Source organism: Canis aureus, chromosome 11 (genome assembly GCF_053574225.1).
Source record: "Canis aureus isolate CA01 chromosome 11, VMU_Caureus_v.1.0, whole genome shotgun sequence".
NCBI lineage: Eukaryota > Metazoa > Chordata > Mammalia > Carnivora > Canidae > Canis > Canis aureus.
The window spans coordinates 28,346,139-28,362,621 of NC_135621.1; the positions used below are offsets into that span (position 1 = coordinate 28,346,139).

Here is a 16,483-nt window from a genome sequence, read left to right on the forward strand (position 1 = left end):
GCTCCTAAGCCCATGCCCTTGTTAGAGGGGTTGTTAAGTTCTATGAGGCAGGAAGAGGCTAGTATTTGTGGACTGGTATTTATAGAAAGTCCTCCACCCAAACAAAACCAAAATAAAGCAAAGGAAGTTCCTGAACATCCACTAACTGGTGACAGGGGGAGGGCGCCGTCCTGGGGACCTGAAGCTCTGTCGGCCACACCACTCCTCACACACCAAGAACCGGGCTCCTTCCCTGTCAGGGAAACAGAGTGCTACACACAGCCCGCCACTGCCCTCAGGGCCTGGAGGGCCCGCCCTGCGGCAGGAGGGGACGGTCACCCCCTCTAGACGTGCAGGGACGGGGAGGGACGCCGGACGACCCAGCATCTTGGGGCTGGGGCCGCCCGCTGCTGAGAAGGAGGACAGGAGGAGGCAGCCGCCGCCCAGGCCGCTGCGAGGGACGCGAGACCGGAGTAACAGCACCCTTAACACACGATGTGTAAGACCACCTATTATGCTTTCTTTATTGTGGTAGAAAAGTGATTCTATTTCTAGAGACCAAACAGCATCACAGAGACATTCTTGGAAGAGAATTCTCTTTGTTCGCAAGTCCTTGTGACGGACTTGAAATCTGCTCACCTGCGGAACAGAGACGGCTTCGAGGTGGAGGGAGTCAGAGCCTCCCGCCCCCAAATGCACCACAGGGGCCCTGCTGGGCCGCGGTACTGGCTTCTCACCGTCCAGAGTTCAGGCTCCCTGGGGGCCGCATGTGCCTCCTGCTTGGCAGCTGTGTCTGGGGTGTCACCGGGCAGGAGCCTGCAGCTGGGGAGGGCAGGGAGCTCCAGGGCGGCCTCAGAGACTGACAGCAAGGCCTGACTTCTGCTCCCCCACACCCTGGGAGCCCCGCGAGCTGGGAGTCTCCTGGGCCTGCCTGCCTCCTGCCAGCAGGACCGGCACTCCCTGCCAGCAGCCCTGGTCACAGCCTCTGCTCACCAAAGGCAGAGAACGTGTGAAGTGGTCGCACAGCCTGGGCTGGTCTGATCCCGTCCCTAAGTGTCTGTGGAAGTGGGGTGGGTCTCTGAAGTCCTCGGTCGCCACCCAGTATCCAAGAACCTCTTTCCCACCGTTCTTTCAAATGAGCCCCCAGGCCCGACTATGACCGGTTTGTTCCTTAAAGCCGGTGGACTCCTTGGCGGTGGGTAAGGCGGCTCCCCAGCCTGTGGCCTTCCTCAGTGGCGGTTAAGGGAAAAGCAAAGCAGGACTGGCTCACCCTGACTCAGGGCCTCCTTGTTCCTGGAGGGGCCTGACAACAGCGGCCACTATCCCTGCTCCGTCTGGGCACATCCTCGCCTCTCCTGCACCCCCGTGTCTGGGGGAAGCTCAGCCACGCCCAGCCTATCCCCACCGCCACTCTGGTGGACTCCAAGATCAGTGCTCCTCTTGGACCAATCTCCTTTCGTTCCTTTTCACTTGACCTGTCCCTGTGTAGCCATCCCAGGCTCCCGACGCTTCTCTTGGTCTTCCTGAGCATTTAACACTGGAAATGAGCTGGGCAGGCCCAGGGATGGGATGCAGGCTGCAAACGTGCAAATGCCAAGCGGGGCTGCTAAAAAAAGAAGGGGGGACCCACTGCTCACGGGTGCAGGGGTATAAGCAGTGGCCGCAGACTGTTCCGGGGGAGGTGGTGGCCTTGAGGAAGCAGCAGCCCCTGGACCCCTGGCATGCAGAGCACGTAACTCCTGACACTCCGCCCCACTCGGCAGGCTTGCAGGCCAGCACAGCTTCTGCCCTATGCTGTTTGTTGAGAAACACCAACGATCCTGGCGGAGTCTGCCTGAGGGAGTGGCCTCTAGCTCCTGGGCAGGGACAAGGTCCAGTCTGCACTGGTGCTCTCTGACAGAATGTTCTCTGCAGCACTGAGTCTGGTGGGGCGAGTGTGTGGTGCAGGCTGAGGGCTGGGCCTCCCTGGTCCCTGCGGCACAGGCAAATGGCAGGAAAGGCCCACCGGGCCCCAGAGCCAGGCCCCCTTGTCCTCGGGCCACATCCCCCAGCCGGGGCTACGGGGCTGTCATCACACTCTGCTCGCCATGGTCCACACTCCAGAGGCGGTAAAATTCAGCAAAGTCCACGTAAGGCTCGACACGGCCATCCTCACCAGGCGGGAGCGAGTGCACAGGCCGGGAACGGAAGAGGCCCCCGTCCGAGCTGGAGCTGCTGCTCTGGGTGTGCGTGTTGGTGGACTGCAGGGTCAGGGTCGGGCTCTGGCTGTGGGGATGACAGAGGAGTCAGTCAGGCACCATGGCTTCTACCCTTGGGATAGAGAGCTTACCCCCTGCCTCAGCTGGCCCCTCAGGCCACGAGAGCCAGGTCAGATGTTCTTTTTTAATTTTAGGATTTTGTATATATATATTTGAGAGAGAGAAAAAAAGCACAAGCAGGGGGAGGGGCAGGGAGAGAAGCAGACTCCCTGCTGAGCAGGGAGACCGGCTCAATCCCAGGACCCAGGACCCAGGACCCGGGGTCATGAGCTGAAGGCAGACGCTTAACCAACTGAGCCCCCCAGGCGCCCCTGGGTCAGATGGTCTTAAGGGCAGATGAAAAATCAAATGTATTTTCCAACTCTAGCTGTATGTGGCTCTTTAAGTTAACTAGAATTTAATGAAATGGATCACTCGGTTCAAGCGCTGGATAAGCACGCGTCCTAGTGGCCACTGTATCGGACACAGAACGTCTCCCTCAGAGCAGTGCTGAGGTAGAGGCAGTCCACGCCAGCTTCGCCAAATCCCACTGATCACTCGTAGGCAAGGGCTCTTCTCCCAAAAAACCTTCCTCACTCCTCGTTCCCCTCTCACTGCCTGGGTGGGGACGGGCCCCGTTGTCAGAGCTCCCTGGGCCCCGGCTCCGTCACCAAGCACAGAACAGCTGGGTGTGACCAGCAGACTCCTAGCGCTGCCGGGCACCCAGCACCAGCCCGCCCACCGTGGGGCCCAGCTAACACTCAGATGCAGGCCGAAGGGAAGGGACGGTTTAGGGGCCCAAGGAGCAGAGGTGAGGAAGGACGGCCGGTTCTCCTGCCCGGTCTGGGACCACAGCTATCACACTGTGCCTCCGTGGACACTGCTTGGTGGCTTCCTCTGGGCGACCCTGCAGGGAGGCCACCCCTGTGCAAATGGGGCACCCCAGCTGCCGGGCAGGCCCTTCTGCCCCATAGCAGTGGTGGCAGCAGCAGCCACAGCTATGATGGCTGTGATGGGACATGAGGGCAGGGAGAAGGGAAGGCCCCCGGGAGACAGAAGCTGCTGGCACCACTCCCTCCTGGATGGCCCTTCCGATTGGCTACATCCTCTGAGTGGGCCGGGTGTGGCATCCCTATTATTCTGTGCAGGGCTGGAATGTGGAAACCAGATCCCGTCCCCTGGGGTGGTGAGGGCGGGGACTGGGTGGACATTCCACAGAAGGGAAGAGGAGGAGGGACACGGGACCTGCAGGTCTGTGGTGAGGAAGGGGCCCCCCTGGGCTCCAGGCCTCCCGCTGCCTCCACCCCTCCCCCACCTTAAACCGGACGACTCACTTTAAAGCTAAAATGGGACATTTCAGTCAGAGCACTGGCTCTGACAAGCCAGCACAGGCCAAACAATGTCCCCCCAGCACAGCTGCCACCGGGGAGGCAAACCTGCATCACACGCTCTGAGATGAGGAGGAGGTGGGAAGAGAGAAAAGAACAGGAGAACCTTCCCACGAAATGAAAACTAGTATGTGGGACCCGCAGGAAAATACCCGCAGCAGGCTGTCCGCAACGGCCGCCTCGCCCACTCTGCCCTGAACCTCCATCCCTCCCAGCTCCAGGTTCTGTGAGCTGCTGGAAACTGCGGGGCGGCCTCCTCCTGCTTCCGTGTCTGGGGAGGACCCCCAGGGGATGGAGGTGGGGGTCTGGAGAGGTCCAAGACCCCAGGGCACTTCACCCAACGCCACTCGACCCCGGGACATGGCCTGTCCTGTCCAGGTACCGAGGGCTGTCCTGGGGGCAGGCCTGAGGGTGGCTGGGGCTGGGATGAGGGCTTACTTGGTGAGGGTGGGAGTGGCTTCGTCCAGGGTGGAAGCGCTGTGGGCCCCATTGACCAGCTGGCCCTGGGAGGGCATGACGAGGGAGAGGGTCACGCTGGTCTTGCTGGTGCTCTGGGCGCTGGAGTACGGCACGGATACGGGGTACACACGTCCTCCTGCAGTGTGGGGAGGAAGAGAGTATGGGCTGCAGGGAGTGGCTGAGGGGGGATCCCTGTGGTGCTGGGAACAGGGCTGCCACAGGGCCCGATGGGGACAGTGTCTGAGGGGCCGAGAAGGTAAGCGGCCAGGCCTGGCTCCCAGAGCTGCAGCTTGGCCCTCTGTCCCTTGGGACAGTGAAGGGGCATCGGTCTCATGGCAAACTCTTCCAGGCAGGCAGGGGGTTCCTCTTGGCAACAAAGCACTACTGGTGCTCAAAGCAGGAGAGGACGCGCTGAGCTGCCTCGAGGAAGGGGTTACTGCCTGGCTTCCCATGGCGCTTTCAGCCCAGGGGTAAGTTGAGGTTGGCCCAACAAAAATATGGTTGCAATAACAACAAGTTAGAGAAACTGCAGTAACCCTGGTGTCTGTGGGAGAACAAATCCTTCTGCGCTGCTTGAGCGCTGAGCCTTGCTTGGTTGAGAAAAGAAAAAGAAACGCAGCCCCTAGGAATTGATGGGCTTGACACTGAGCAGCCCAGGGAGAGAAACAGAAAAAGAACCAGCACCTCTCTTCCCAAGCAACCTGATTACAGAATTACAAAAGCAGAAAATATAGCGTCTCAGCCTCCCCCCGACACAGTCCGGGGACAGAGCCAGGCTTCGGGGGACCCTCTGTCCACATGCCTAACCTTGCCTCCCTCTCTTCCTTCTAAAGCGTCAGTTCCTCAGTAAAAGGGGGTGCCACCTGCCTCTAGGGTGTTAAGGCAGCCTGAAGGAACTCTTGGGTAAAGTACCAGGCGCACAGTAGGCACCCCGGCAGCGGCCGCCTTCATCCCTCTTATGTGGCCTTGTGGCTTGGCAAAGCGTTTGTTCATGCACTCAGGTTTTGTTTTTGTTTTTTTTTTAAGATTTTACTTATTCATGAGAGACACAGAGAAAGAGGCAAAGACGCAGGCAGAGGGAGTAACTCAGGTCTTTAGGAGGTAGGCCGGGAAGGTGTGATAATCCTCATCCCACAGGCAAAAGGAAAAAACAAAAAACAAAAAGAAAAAACAAACTCAGCTCAGAGAACTTTAAAGTCAGAGAGACCAGATTAGAACGGTTGCAAGCCAGACCTCTGGCTCCAGCTCTGCTCCAGGCAGCAGGCCCCCCAAGCCCAGCCCTGGCCAGCTGCCTTAGGTGGCCTCCCGTCCACATCACACACATACCTGGTGCTGGGGATGGTGTGGGCTGACTCATCTCTCCCAGAGGGTAGCCAAAGTTCCTCACCAGCAGGGTCATGTCCTCGTGCCTCGGGCAGAACTTGGCACGTTCGCCGCCACTGGCAAAGGTGTCACTGTGGATACGCTTTACCCGGTCCACCACGGCCTGGGCCACCGCATCCAGGGAAGTCTGCTTGGCGAACTCAGTGTCGATCATGGCAGCAATCTCCTGCAGGGATGGGGAGCAAAACCCGATGAAGGCCAGGGAGGAGGCACCCGGGGCTGCAGCCCATGACTCCAGAGCCTAAGTGGGATGTTCAAGGGGCACCTGCCAAGCAGGTGAAGGAAGTCTGCATCAGCCAAGCCTGAAATCCGAGCTTTTCAAGGTATTCAGGATAATTCTTCTGGAACTTTCTCAGTAGAAAAGGTGTGACCTTGTGATCTCTCCAATTGTTGGCTTGCATACCAGTAAAATGGAGGATAATACCCACCTCACTGGGTTATTAGGATTAAATTGCACAATGGATGGGGAGGGCACTCTAGAGACCATAAAAACACCCAGTATGAATTGTTTCCTGGAGCAAACTTTTTGTTAGAAATTGGGAAAACAGAATGAAGACAGGCCCTCAGAGAAGTCCACTATCTAGTTCATTCTAGGACCAAGGAAAAGCCACTGGATAATTCTATGGCAAAGAGAAAGAAAAGAAAGAAAAGAAAGAAAAGACAAAAGAAAAGACAAAAAAAGAAAAGAAAAGAAAGAAAAGAAAAAAGAAAAAAGAAAAGAAAAGAAAAGAAAAGAAAGAAAAGAAAAGAAAAGAAAAGAAAAGAAAAGAAAAGAAAAGAAAAGAAAAGAAAAAAGAAAAGAAAAGAAAAGAAATCACACCAAGAATAAGTTCACAAACAAACACAAACGTGATGGCTGGCCAGAGTCTCTTGGAGGTAGGAGGGCCGGGGCAGGTCACAGGAAATGACCCAAGCCCCACCTGGGGTGGGCTCAGCTCTGTTACTGACCAGATGTCACCTCAGGCGAGACCTCTCAACTCTGAGAGTGCCAAGTTCCCTCACTCATAGTGACAGTGAGCCCCCGCCACCTGTGTCACAAGGCTACTGACAGGAACGATAAGATAAAATATGTGAAAAATGCTGAGACACGGGTTATCAGGAGACAGGCACATGAGACACTTTCCTCATCATTTTTAATTAAAAAGAAGAAAGCAGAAAAGGTTGCTGTCCTATAGGAAGCATAAATGGAAGGAGAAACACAATGTGAATTTTTGGCACCTCCTTCTGCCCAGGGCGTGATCCTGGAGTCCCGGAATCAAGTCCCACATCGGGCTCCCTGCATGGAGCCTGCTTCTCCCTCTGCCTGTGTCTCTGCCTCTCTCTCTGTGTCTCTCATGAATAAATAAATGAAATCTTAAAAAAAAATTCATCCTGGAGGTGACTGTCTCGAAGCCACACGTTAGTGACAATTAGTCTGACATGTGTGCTCCAAGAATAGGAAAAATAAGCGGCTCCCACTGGCTGGGGACCTAAGCTTATCACACCTAGCCCTCACCACAATCCCAAAAAGGTAGACGTTATCACCTGGCATCAGAGACAAGGAGCAAGCTGTTTAAGTGAGGGCAGCTAGGAGGGAAGGGGAGGGAGGGGAAGGTGGCGGAGGGAGCCTGAGGCTCAGGCTATAGGCTCTGGGTGTTCTTTCTCAGCCCAGGGCCCTTCTCGGATATTCCAGAACCATGTGCCCATGCAAATTCACTTCCTTCTCCCCCTCTTCCCCTCAGGCTTTGCTCAGGCCCCCAAGACTGACCCTGCTTCAAGCCCCGAACAAGCACAGCTTTGGGGGGGGATGGGTGTTCTTAGAGCACTGGGTTTTTTCTTCTCCCAGCTTTGAAGACTGAGAAGTTGTCTGGAGATGGCCTTTGAGAACCAGGGCTCTGGGTCCCTGAGGACCGTGGAGCCGAGGAGGGCTGGCTGGCTGTGCTGTGCCAGGGCCCAGCTCACCTGGTTGGCCTGGCCAGGCCCGTGGGCTGCCTCCAGAGCCTTGTAGAGCCCCTCCGACATCAGCACCAGGAAGCCAGTCACCCCGTCCAGGGGCTGTGCACCATGGATTTCGGGCTCTGCGATAATCGGCTTCGACTTGGCGGCGCTATAGGCAGAAAGTGAGGGAGAGCCATGGTTGGGAGGGCGCCAGGGGACATTTCTTCTGCTAAGGGCAAGAATCTGCCCAGGATGTAAAGTTAAATGCACATCTAATAAGAGGAAAAGAAATAGAGGAAAGAGAAAACAAGAAAAACAGAACTGTCTTCTGAGGGTGGGCCTAACGTAAAGCTGAGGCCCAGGAGAGCCAGGGGGCAGCTGGGGTCAGGGCAGTGGACATCGGGTGCCCCATCCTGGCCCCAGTCCTCAGCTCCTGTCCACAGAGCCTATGCGGTGACAGTCGGGACAGCAAGAGGGTGAGTAGGGATCACTTTTAAAAGCCCACTTCTCCCGCGCTCCTCCAAAACAAGTATCCACGCCAACTCAGACTCCACGCGCACCCCGGGTGCACAGGGACCCTTTACTGAGGCGCCAGCAGAGCGAGAAGATGTCACAGAGCTCCAGTACGTGTGCACACACACGGAGGCGAGTCTAAGATGTTCCTGGCAATGGCACATGGCAGAGCAAAGCTTGGAACATCCGGGCAGCCCATGAGTAGGGGGCTGGGGAGCGTGGCCACAGCCCAGCTCTGGGACCTGGGCAGCTGTTATGGAGAGTGCCGCTGCCAACCCACCCAGTGTTGCACAGCAGGGGAGGGCAGCACCCATCAGGAAACAAGGGAGGTGCTGGGAGACAGTACGCCAGCGCCTGCGGGTGTCTTAGAAACACACCCCCACATCCACGTGCACAGGGGCTCTGGGGCAGGACACAAGCGAGCAGGACCAGCAGCGTCTGGGAGGGAGTCCGGGCTCAGGTGGGAGGGAAACTTACTTTTCACCGTACATCCTTGGTGCTACTTGAATTGTTTTAAGCCACAAACGTACTTTCCAATTAAGCAAACAGAACCCCACAAATTAGAGACGAAAATTTCCAAACTCAATTGTTTAAATCTCGGGAGAACAAGTTGTAACTCATGCTTTCTAGGCTATGACGAGTCTGGCTCTGACGCTGGCGTCTTTGGTATGAGTCCCTCACGGCTCTGGTTGTGACATTAAATGCTGTGACAGGCCACACACACCTCCCCCAACACACACACACCCCAGAGACCCAAACCACAACCCCACACACCCTCCCTTCCTTCCCACGCCACAGCCCCTCAACCACACACCCTGACACCATACCCTCCCCCCCCACACCCCAGAAACCAAACCACAACCCCCAACTACACCCCCCACACACAACCCCACACATACCATACTCCCACACACATACCACACACACACACATATACACACCACCTATACCCCCAAACCACACCCCTGCATACCACACACATACCACACACAAACACACCACACTCCCACACATACCACACTCCTACACACATACCCCCCGACACACATCTACACACTGCATACACCCCCAAACCACACCCCTGCATACCACACACAAACACACACCAACCCACACACATACATACACACACCACAGACACATGTCTATCTTCCCAGTCAATGTTGGGATGTTGCTCTGGATTCAGGATGAACCTGCATCCAGGTTCAAGTCCTGCCTCAGCCCCCGCTAGCCCTGTGACCAGGCAGGCTCCCTGATGTCGCCACATCTGTTTCTTCATGTGAACATACCTTCCGGGCAACAACAGGACCTCCCTCACGGGGTCTGAGTGAGGGTTGAGTAAGATGGTGTGTAAAGAGCTGGGCACTGGCTCGTTACAATGACGGCCCACGATCACCACCACTGCCCATCTGCTGCTGCCAGTGCTGGGTGGCAGCCAAAAGGGAAGGGTCCACGGAGGGCAGCATCTACTTCATCTTGGACCTCTGCCCTGAGCCGGGCATGCACAGCACTGACCAGGAGGCCTGTCGTCCGTCCCCATTCATACCAGGTGGCTCATGCCAACCCTGGACACTCCCATTGGGCCCCAGGCACTGGTTGCTGTCCCTGGCTCTGACTCAGATCCCCAACCTGACCCCTTGCCAGCCCAGCTCTATGGAACCCCACTTCCTGGCCTGTTGGATCTAGGACCACACACCAACCTCTCTAGGAGGAAGAAAAGTCTTCTTGGGCTCTCAACTACCTCAATTGCACCTTTTGTCCCGAGAGCCCCAAATCTGCTTCTGTCCAGGCCCTCTGGCCTTACGCACGCGGCAGCTGGGCTGGCCACCTACCTCAGTAGGTCGATGTCTGTGTAGCCATACTTGACCTTGTAATCCCCTATGCGCCTGGTGCTCTCCTGCCCACAGATGATTCCCACCTGCTTGATCTTTCCTGCATCCAAACCTGCCAGAGGGAGAACAACAGGACAATCCCAGGTCCTTTTCATCATGAAGAACAAAAGGAAGGGCATACAGACACAGTCCCCAAAGTAAGGCAATGAGGACCCAGGGAACAGAGGATGAAGTCACAGCAGGGTGCCCTCTGGAGTGGCTCACCCAAAGCTCCCCGGTGCCCTGTGGCCAGGCCCATCAGAACGCCCACCACACCCAGAGGCCCTGGGCAGGGAGGCTAGGCCGTGGTGGCTGCAACCGGGATCTTGCTGGCCTCCTAGTCTCCACCAATCACGGGACCTAGTGCATACTCGGTACTCTTGGAAACACTTTAGACACATGGACTCTTAATCCTCACAAGGTAAGCGCTGCTACAATCCTTGTTACACAGATGGGGAAACTGAGGCACAAAAACCTTCTGAAATTCTGAACATCACCTGCTAGTAAGGGGCAGAGCTGGGATCCAACCCCAGGAAGGCTGGTCCCAAGCCCAAGGTCACAGCCCGAGCACTTCATGCCTCTCCCTTCACGGCTACCAGAAGAGAACAGAGTGAGCTGTGGGGGTCGGCCCCACTCAGACGTACCCAGCTGAGAGAGGCGGAAGAGCTCGTCCTCATTCTCCGTGGTGTGGTCCACGTTCAGCTGTGTCACCTGCAGGCCGTCCACCGTGGATTTGCATAACAGGGCACGATTTGTACCTGCAGGAGAATTTGAGCAGCTGAGCAAGCTCTGGGTACAAGGAGGAACAGGGCATGTTGAGCAGAGAGAGAGAGAGAAGAGGCAGGCATCTCACGCGTGGAAATCCTTGAAAACGAGCAAAGATAATAGGCTTAGACCACTGGGGTGAGTCACCAGTCAGGGCGTGCTAATGATACTAAGGAATTAGGTTAAACTTTTCCAGTGTCATCCTAGGATAATTATGATTTTAGCAAGAGACCTCTTCTCCAGGGAGACATACTGAAATATTTACAAAATGATAAAAGGACATGATGTCTGGGGTTTGTGGGGACAGAGGGCCACAGAGGAAATGAGACTGGTCTCAAGGAGGTGATTGTTGGGGCTGGGGGCTGGGCACACAGGCAGTCACTCCCTGCTGTTCCCCTTATCTTTTTACATTTCTGAATTCTGTCCATAATGAAATCTTAAGGAGGACATTATCAGTGGGGTCTCTACACCACTCCTGCAGTAATCTGTACCCAGTGGGTACAGCCTTCTTGGGTTCCCAGACGGCCTCTTCTCTGCCCACAAATCCAAAGATCCCTATGGTCCCTCAGCCAGCCCATCTTGCCGCCCTTCGTGGGATGCTGAGTGGGTCTTCCACAGTTCAGAAACTACTTCCAGAAGAGGAAGCCATGGAGGTGACCTAGAGAGGGGATGCAAGTTGCTCATAGCCAGATGGGGCAGAGAGTGGGAAGTAAAGCCTGCCTCCTAGCTGGTACCTCCCAATTCCCCATGCCAGGAGCAGAGCATTCCTGTGCAGAAACAGGGAAACGTACCCTATGGCCTCAGAAGACAGGGGCTAGAGGGCTAACGCATTTGAGAAGCAGAATGCCCAAAGAACGCACAGACCTTCTCTCGCCCAGCACTCCCCGCACGGGGACAGGTAGCTGGCTCACCGACATTGGCGACGTAGAGCTTGTTGCTGAGAAGGACCGCCACGACAGCCATGGCTCCTCCCGAAATCTCCCTCTCCAGAGCCTTGAGTCTTTCGAGGATCTTCTGATACTGAGGAGGCAGCTGGTGCTGAGGGACACCCTACAGGCCATCATCAGGGGGTCAGAGTGGGCTGAGTCCTTGGAGACCATCTCCCGCTAGCTGTCCCCTCCCTTAAAGGGCAAGGATCCGAGGGCCTGGCCAGGATGGAGCCGCACTGCAGCTCCAGGGCAGGCCTCTTGCAGGAGAGACAGACATGACCTTACTTGTCCTGTCGGTTCTGGAATTGCTGGTGGCTGATGTGGGCGGGTGGGTGATGAGGCTATGGACAGGTCCAGGTGGAGGACTGATCTGCCCACCCAACACTGAGCCTGAGTGGAGCTGCCCACAGTGGGCAGGGAAGGTCCCCAGGAGAGGCCCCTGCAAACACACTGTCCCCCTAACTCCTGCTGCTCTGGCCCAGTCATGTCAATGGCTAGGGAGATTACCTCTGGCAGCTGAGACTGGAGGCTTGCCTTCTCGGCCAATGCGTCATCAATGGACTCCAGGAAGCTCCTCTCCACCACATCGAAGGCCTGGAGGCATACAGGACAGGGAAGGGTGTGTGTCAGGGGAAAGGCTGGTTCAAAATACCACTGTCACCGGATACTGAAATGTCTATTAATAGTGACAAATTCTGTAGGAATTGCAGGTCATCACATGACAGGCACTGCAAGGACTGTGGCTCCTATAGAGCAATGCTGGACTGAGACATCTGCCCCATGGGGCTGGAGCCTTCCAGGAAACACTGCAGACACCAGTGGGGCAGGAGCCCACAGAGAGGTTCCGAGCAAGGCTTGGAATCAGGCTGCCTGCGGTGAATCCCAGCTCCGCCACTTGCCTGCCCGGCAGTCTCCAACTTATCCATGAAGGAGATAAGCAATGCTCTGGGCGGAGGGCACTGAGATAATCTACCCTGCGTACCCAGCACCCAGCTCAGCATGAGCCTAGGGCAGTGACACCTTGTATTGTCACTACATCCTGCCAGTCCCCTGATGCCAGTCACCCTGCTGCCTTTTAGGGGCTGTGGGAGGGAGGGGGACCAGCCGAGCATCAATGGCGCAGGGCTCTGAGGCCACGGAGGCCTTCTGGCCCAGGTGCTGAGGCTGGAAAACAGCCAGGAACACTGTTTTTGAGGATTAGGACTCCATCCTTCTCATCTAAAACTAAGTGCCTCTGGACGTGCTTCCAAAAAGAGATGCCAGGAAAACCTCCAGGACAACAGCAAGCAGAAAGCAGAACTGGCCAGCGAGTACCAGCAAACCCTAAGTGAGGAGACAAGGGATCATCCGAAATTACCCTGCTTCTACCAGAGGTTGGCCCCCTCCCACCACACCCCTGTTGCCCTCTCCCCAGGAGGATCTCCTCCAGAGCCCACCATGCCAGTTGTGGGGAAGGACTGCAAGCCGGATGCCTGGGCCTGGAGTCTGGGGACGTGGGGAGTCCCTGTGTGATGAGAAAAACAACTTTGTCTTTGAGCTGCTGCCAAGATGACCGACAGTGGGACTACCCTGCTCATAACCAGAGTCTGGACACAGGTAAGGGCCTGAGCTCAGCAGACCCACTGCAAATTCTGGCTTCGCAGTTTGTGGGGCACCTTCTAAGATAACCACTTGGAGTTAAGGCTATGAAAAGTAGCGACCTCCACCCCAACCACCTTGTAAGTAATAGGTGCTTGCTACCCTGCTCTTTATCTCCTCCGATTGGCTCTTGACTTGGGGTGGAGATGTGTCCTTCCCCACCCCCCAGCTCCATGGCGTCCTCTTGCTTCTGGGATCTGGGAATAAAAAATCCGTGACACTGCTTCCTGTGGGGGTGTCCTGAGACTGTACCTTCAATCAGAACAGTCCTGTGGGTCTCACATCCCCGGGGCGGGGGGCGGGGGGTGAGGGGTGGGTGGAGGCTGGATGCTGAGGGAGCTTCCTGCCAACCCCATAATATCAGGTCGGCATATATGTAATCCTAATTCAATATACCTATATCAGCATAACTGGTGACAAGGATGGGATTGTGGGAGCAGTTTGTCCTCCTATATGGTGCCTTGTTGCTGTGAAGAGCTTGCTACCTTCCTCTCCCAGACTGATCAGGTTCTCCGGGAAGGAACGGCTGCTTGCTGCCAGTCTGTGGTGTTGCCTGGCACTGCTGCTGGGTGTTGCCACAAGTGCCCACCCTAAATTGTTAGTGCTGTAAAAGGTCACACTCCCCAGCAGAGACCAACCAGCAGGCCCCATTCTGAGGTGGATGTGTTTCCCATCAGTCTCCAAATGAGACCCCACTGGGTGTCCTGTCTAGAAGTGACTGGTTATCATCGTACGTGAAGGTTGAACCACAGGGCGCTAACAAGAACATAGGGCTCTACCTCTTTCCCACCAGGGGCACAGGCTGTAAGGCCCTGGGAGCCAAGGAGAGCTCCCCTAGTTTGGTGCCGGGAAGGGAAGCTGGCTGCTGGGGCTACTGTGCTGGTGGTCGGGGTGGGTGCTGAGCTCGGACAGAGGCAATGCCACCAGAGGTGTCAACGCAGCCTGGGCCGGCACCTCCTTTGCTGCTGCGCTCCCTACTCTTGCAAATTGTCTCCAACCCCATGGGATCCTGGGAGTCCCAGCCCTGGTGTGGTACAGCACTATGAATCCTCACTAAAAGCAGAGTCCTTGAGCACATGGTACCAGCTCCTCCTGGGTGCCCAGAGGAGGGGACTCTTGTAAGAGCCCTACTGAAATGGCTCAGGCCTTAGGAGTGCAGTGGTGTAACATGCCAACCTGCTGCTGCCACCTTGTCAGGACTGGGGAGCTTTCCCAAATACACTGGTCAACGCTGCGCTGGTGGAGGTGGATCCGATTCCTCGGACATCCTAGGGCAGGAGGCAGCGGCATGAGTCAGGAAAGAGAAAACCTCCACTCCCTACTATCCATCGTACCAAAATGCCCGACGATGACCAGCGTGAACCAGAAATGGAAACAAGTGACTATACCATGCTGGCAATGCAAGGTTTTCTAGAAAAATTTGTCCAAAGTGGGGAGAAGGGTGCTGACTCTTACGGGACTTTGAACTGGTTCTGAACTGTTGTTCGCAGTGGCTGAGATGTGTTAGTTGGCTGGCCTGGCCAAAGACTCTAAAGTTAATTAATTTGTTAAAAAACAAAATGAAACATCCAAGGTGCTGAGGACCCATTTTATTAAAGACACCCTAGCGGATCCCCGGACTTGTCACCACAGCAAGGGGGCTCCCAAATGTGTCAAGCCATAAAGGCAGGAGTCAGACAAAATAAAAAAGGCGGTGGGTTCTGAAGAAGAGCTCCCCAAAAGCCTCCAGAGCCGGAGCTAAGGAGGAAGATGCTCTGCCTCGCCTGACTCAGATTTTTACGGCTAGGCGCTAGGCCCATCGCTTCATCAAAATTACAGTGCAGGCCCACTGAATAGGTGGATGACCCTAGATGAAGCACATCTTGTCTTAGGTAGAAACTGAGATGGTTCAGTGGGTAGGTCATTTTGCTCAGTGTTATTACACTTCTGCACTCCCTGACCACGTCCAAACCAGAGGAAGCTCCCTTGGGGCCAGAATCTTAGGAGTCCTTAGAGGCTGTGCCCCGCCACAATATAATGCCATGTCATTACAATTTACAGGTAAGTCGGATACAGTAAAACGGGCATTAGATGGTATCAATGCTGCAGCTAGACATGAAAAAGAGAATTCTTTTTTTTCCTAAAGTCCAAATCTCGCTTGCCACTAAAGGGGGCCTCACCACCCCCAACAGCCAGGAACCCAACTGAGGGGTGGCCTGCAACCTCCCTCCCTCTCTCTCTCTCTCTCTCTCTCGAGGTAACCCACAGGCCTTCTGTATGGGCAGCTCCAGAGATCAGGGACCCCTAATGACAGCCAGGACACAAGTTAGAGGCCTCTGCTCAGGTGCTGTGGATGTCATCACCTCCTGGCATGCCCCAGCCCTGGCAGCAGAATCTGGTTCCTGTACTCTGACCTCTGAGAGGAGCAGCTGCCCAGGCCCCTGCCCCGGCAGTCCCCTGGAGCCTGTTCCTCCTCCAAGGGACAATCACCCAAATACTCCTCTAATTACCCATTGGGACGCATAAAAGAGACATTTTATGGCTCTTGTTAACGCCTCCTGGGAACCCCTCCAAACATCAGCAAGCGGCACCTTTAAATTACAGGGTGTAACAGGCAGGATATAGAAGGCGCTCAACTTCCATTGGATGTGATCCACCTGCAACACAGAGGTTGGGCTATTGCCCTACATAAAATTCTAGGGCCTGCCACAAGTGTTTAATTTCTGAGCCTTAATTGATCCTCTAAAGGCCGGGAAATTCCGGTTGAGGTTAAACACCAACTGTGAACTACTGGGCCTCCCACCATGCTACAGCAATCCTGCCACTCCTTAGGTCCCTTCACACTTTTGAGGTAACACGTACCACACTTATCTACCATTCTCTGCAGTCACACGCAACGCCTCCACATTTTGTTGGGGAGAAGCTCAACAGTGAGCTTTACAGCTAGCTGGCACAAAAGTCAACTCATCAAGCCCTCTCCTTTGTTCCCCTTGGCTCCTTCTCCCAGGTAGAGGCACCAGCCACTGAGGGTCCTGGAGATCCTCCTGGCTGCCTGAGGGCTTTCAGGCCAGAGGGCTGCACTCCCCAGCCACCCACTTCAAAGCCCCTTAGAACATCATATTCTGGCTCCTTAATGGGCTCTGTGAGAAACAAAGGCCCTCACATAGTGGAGCTGCCATACTCACATTCCTAATCATATCATAGATAAGGGATGGCTCCCAATGGTGGCTCAACACAGCCACGAAGCCCAATTTGCTCTAGTGGACAGGGTACCTTCAAGAACAGCCAAGTCCACCAGAGCAGGTCTTTCTAAACTGCAGCAGGATATAGCTTTCCAAGCTCCTCAGCCCCCTGCGCACGAGCCCCAGAGATCTGGTGACAAAGCCCCACTGCCCGAGCCTCCAGCAAGCTGGGACAGCCGCTGA

The 16,483-nt window shown here is 55.5% G+C and overlaps 1 protein-coding gene across 3 annotated transcripts in view; it reads right to left on the reverse strand.

The window, feature by feature from the left end:
- Window positions 1-477: 477 nt before the first annotated feature.
- The window catches only part of TAB1 (TGF-beta activated kinase 1 (MAP3K7) binding protein 1), a 34,003-nt gene continuing 17,997 nt past the window's right edge, over window positions 478-16,483 (reverse strand). For all 3 annotated transcript variants that reach the window (XM_077914466.1, XM_077914468.1, XM_077914467.1), the window contains 8 exons: window positions 11,949-12,035; window positions 11,424-11,562; window positions 10,392-10,505; window positions 9,709-9,820; window positions 7,388-7,532; window positions 5,390-5,612; window positions 4,043-4,199; window positions 478-2,244 (listed from right to left, as the gene is read on the reverse strand). In XM_077914466.1, the coding sequence (XP_077770592.1) occupies window positions 2,037-2,244; window positions 4,043-4,199; window positions 5,390-5,612; window positions 7,388-7,532; window positions 9,709-9,820; window positions 10,392-10,505; window positions 11,424-11,562; window positions 11,949-12,035 (1,185 nt within the window). In that variant the 3' untranslated portion in view covers window positions 478-2,036. The remainder of the gene's footprint in view (window positions 2,245-4,042; window positions 4,200-5,389; window positions 5,613-7,387; window positions 7,533-9,708; window positions 9,821-10,391; window positions 10,506-11,423; window positions 11,563-11,948; window positions 12,036-16,483) is intronic.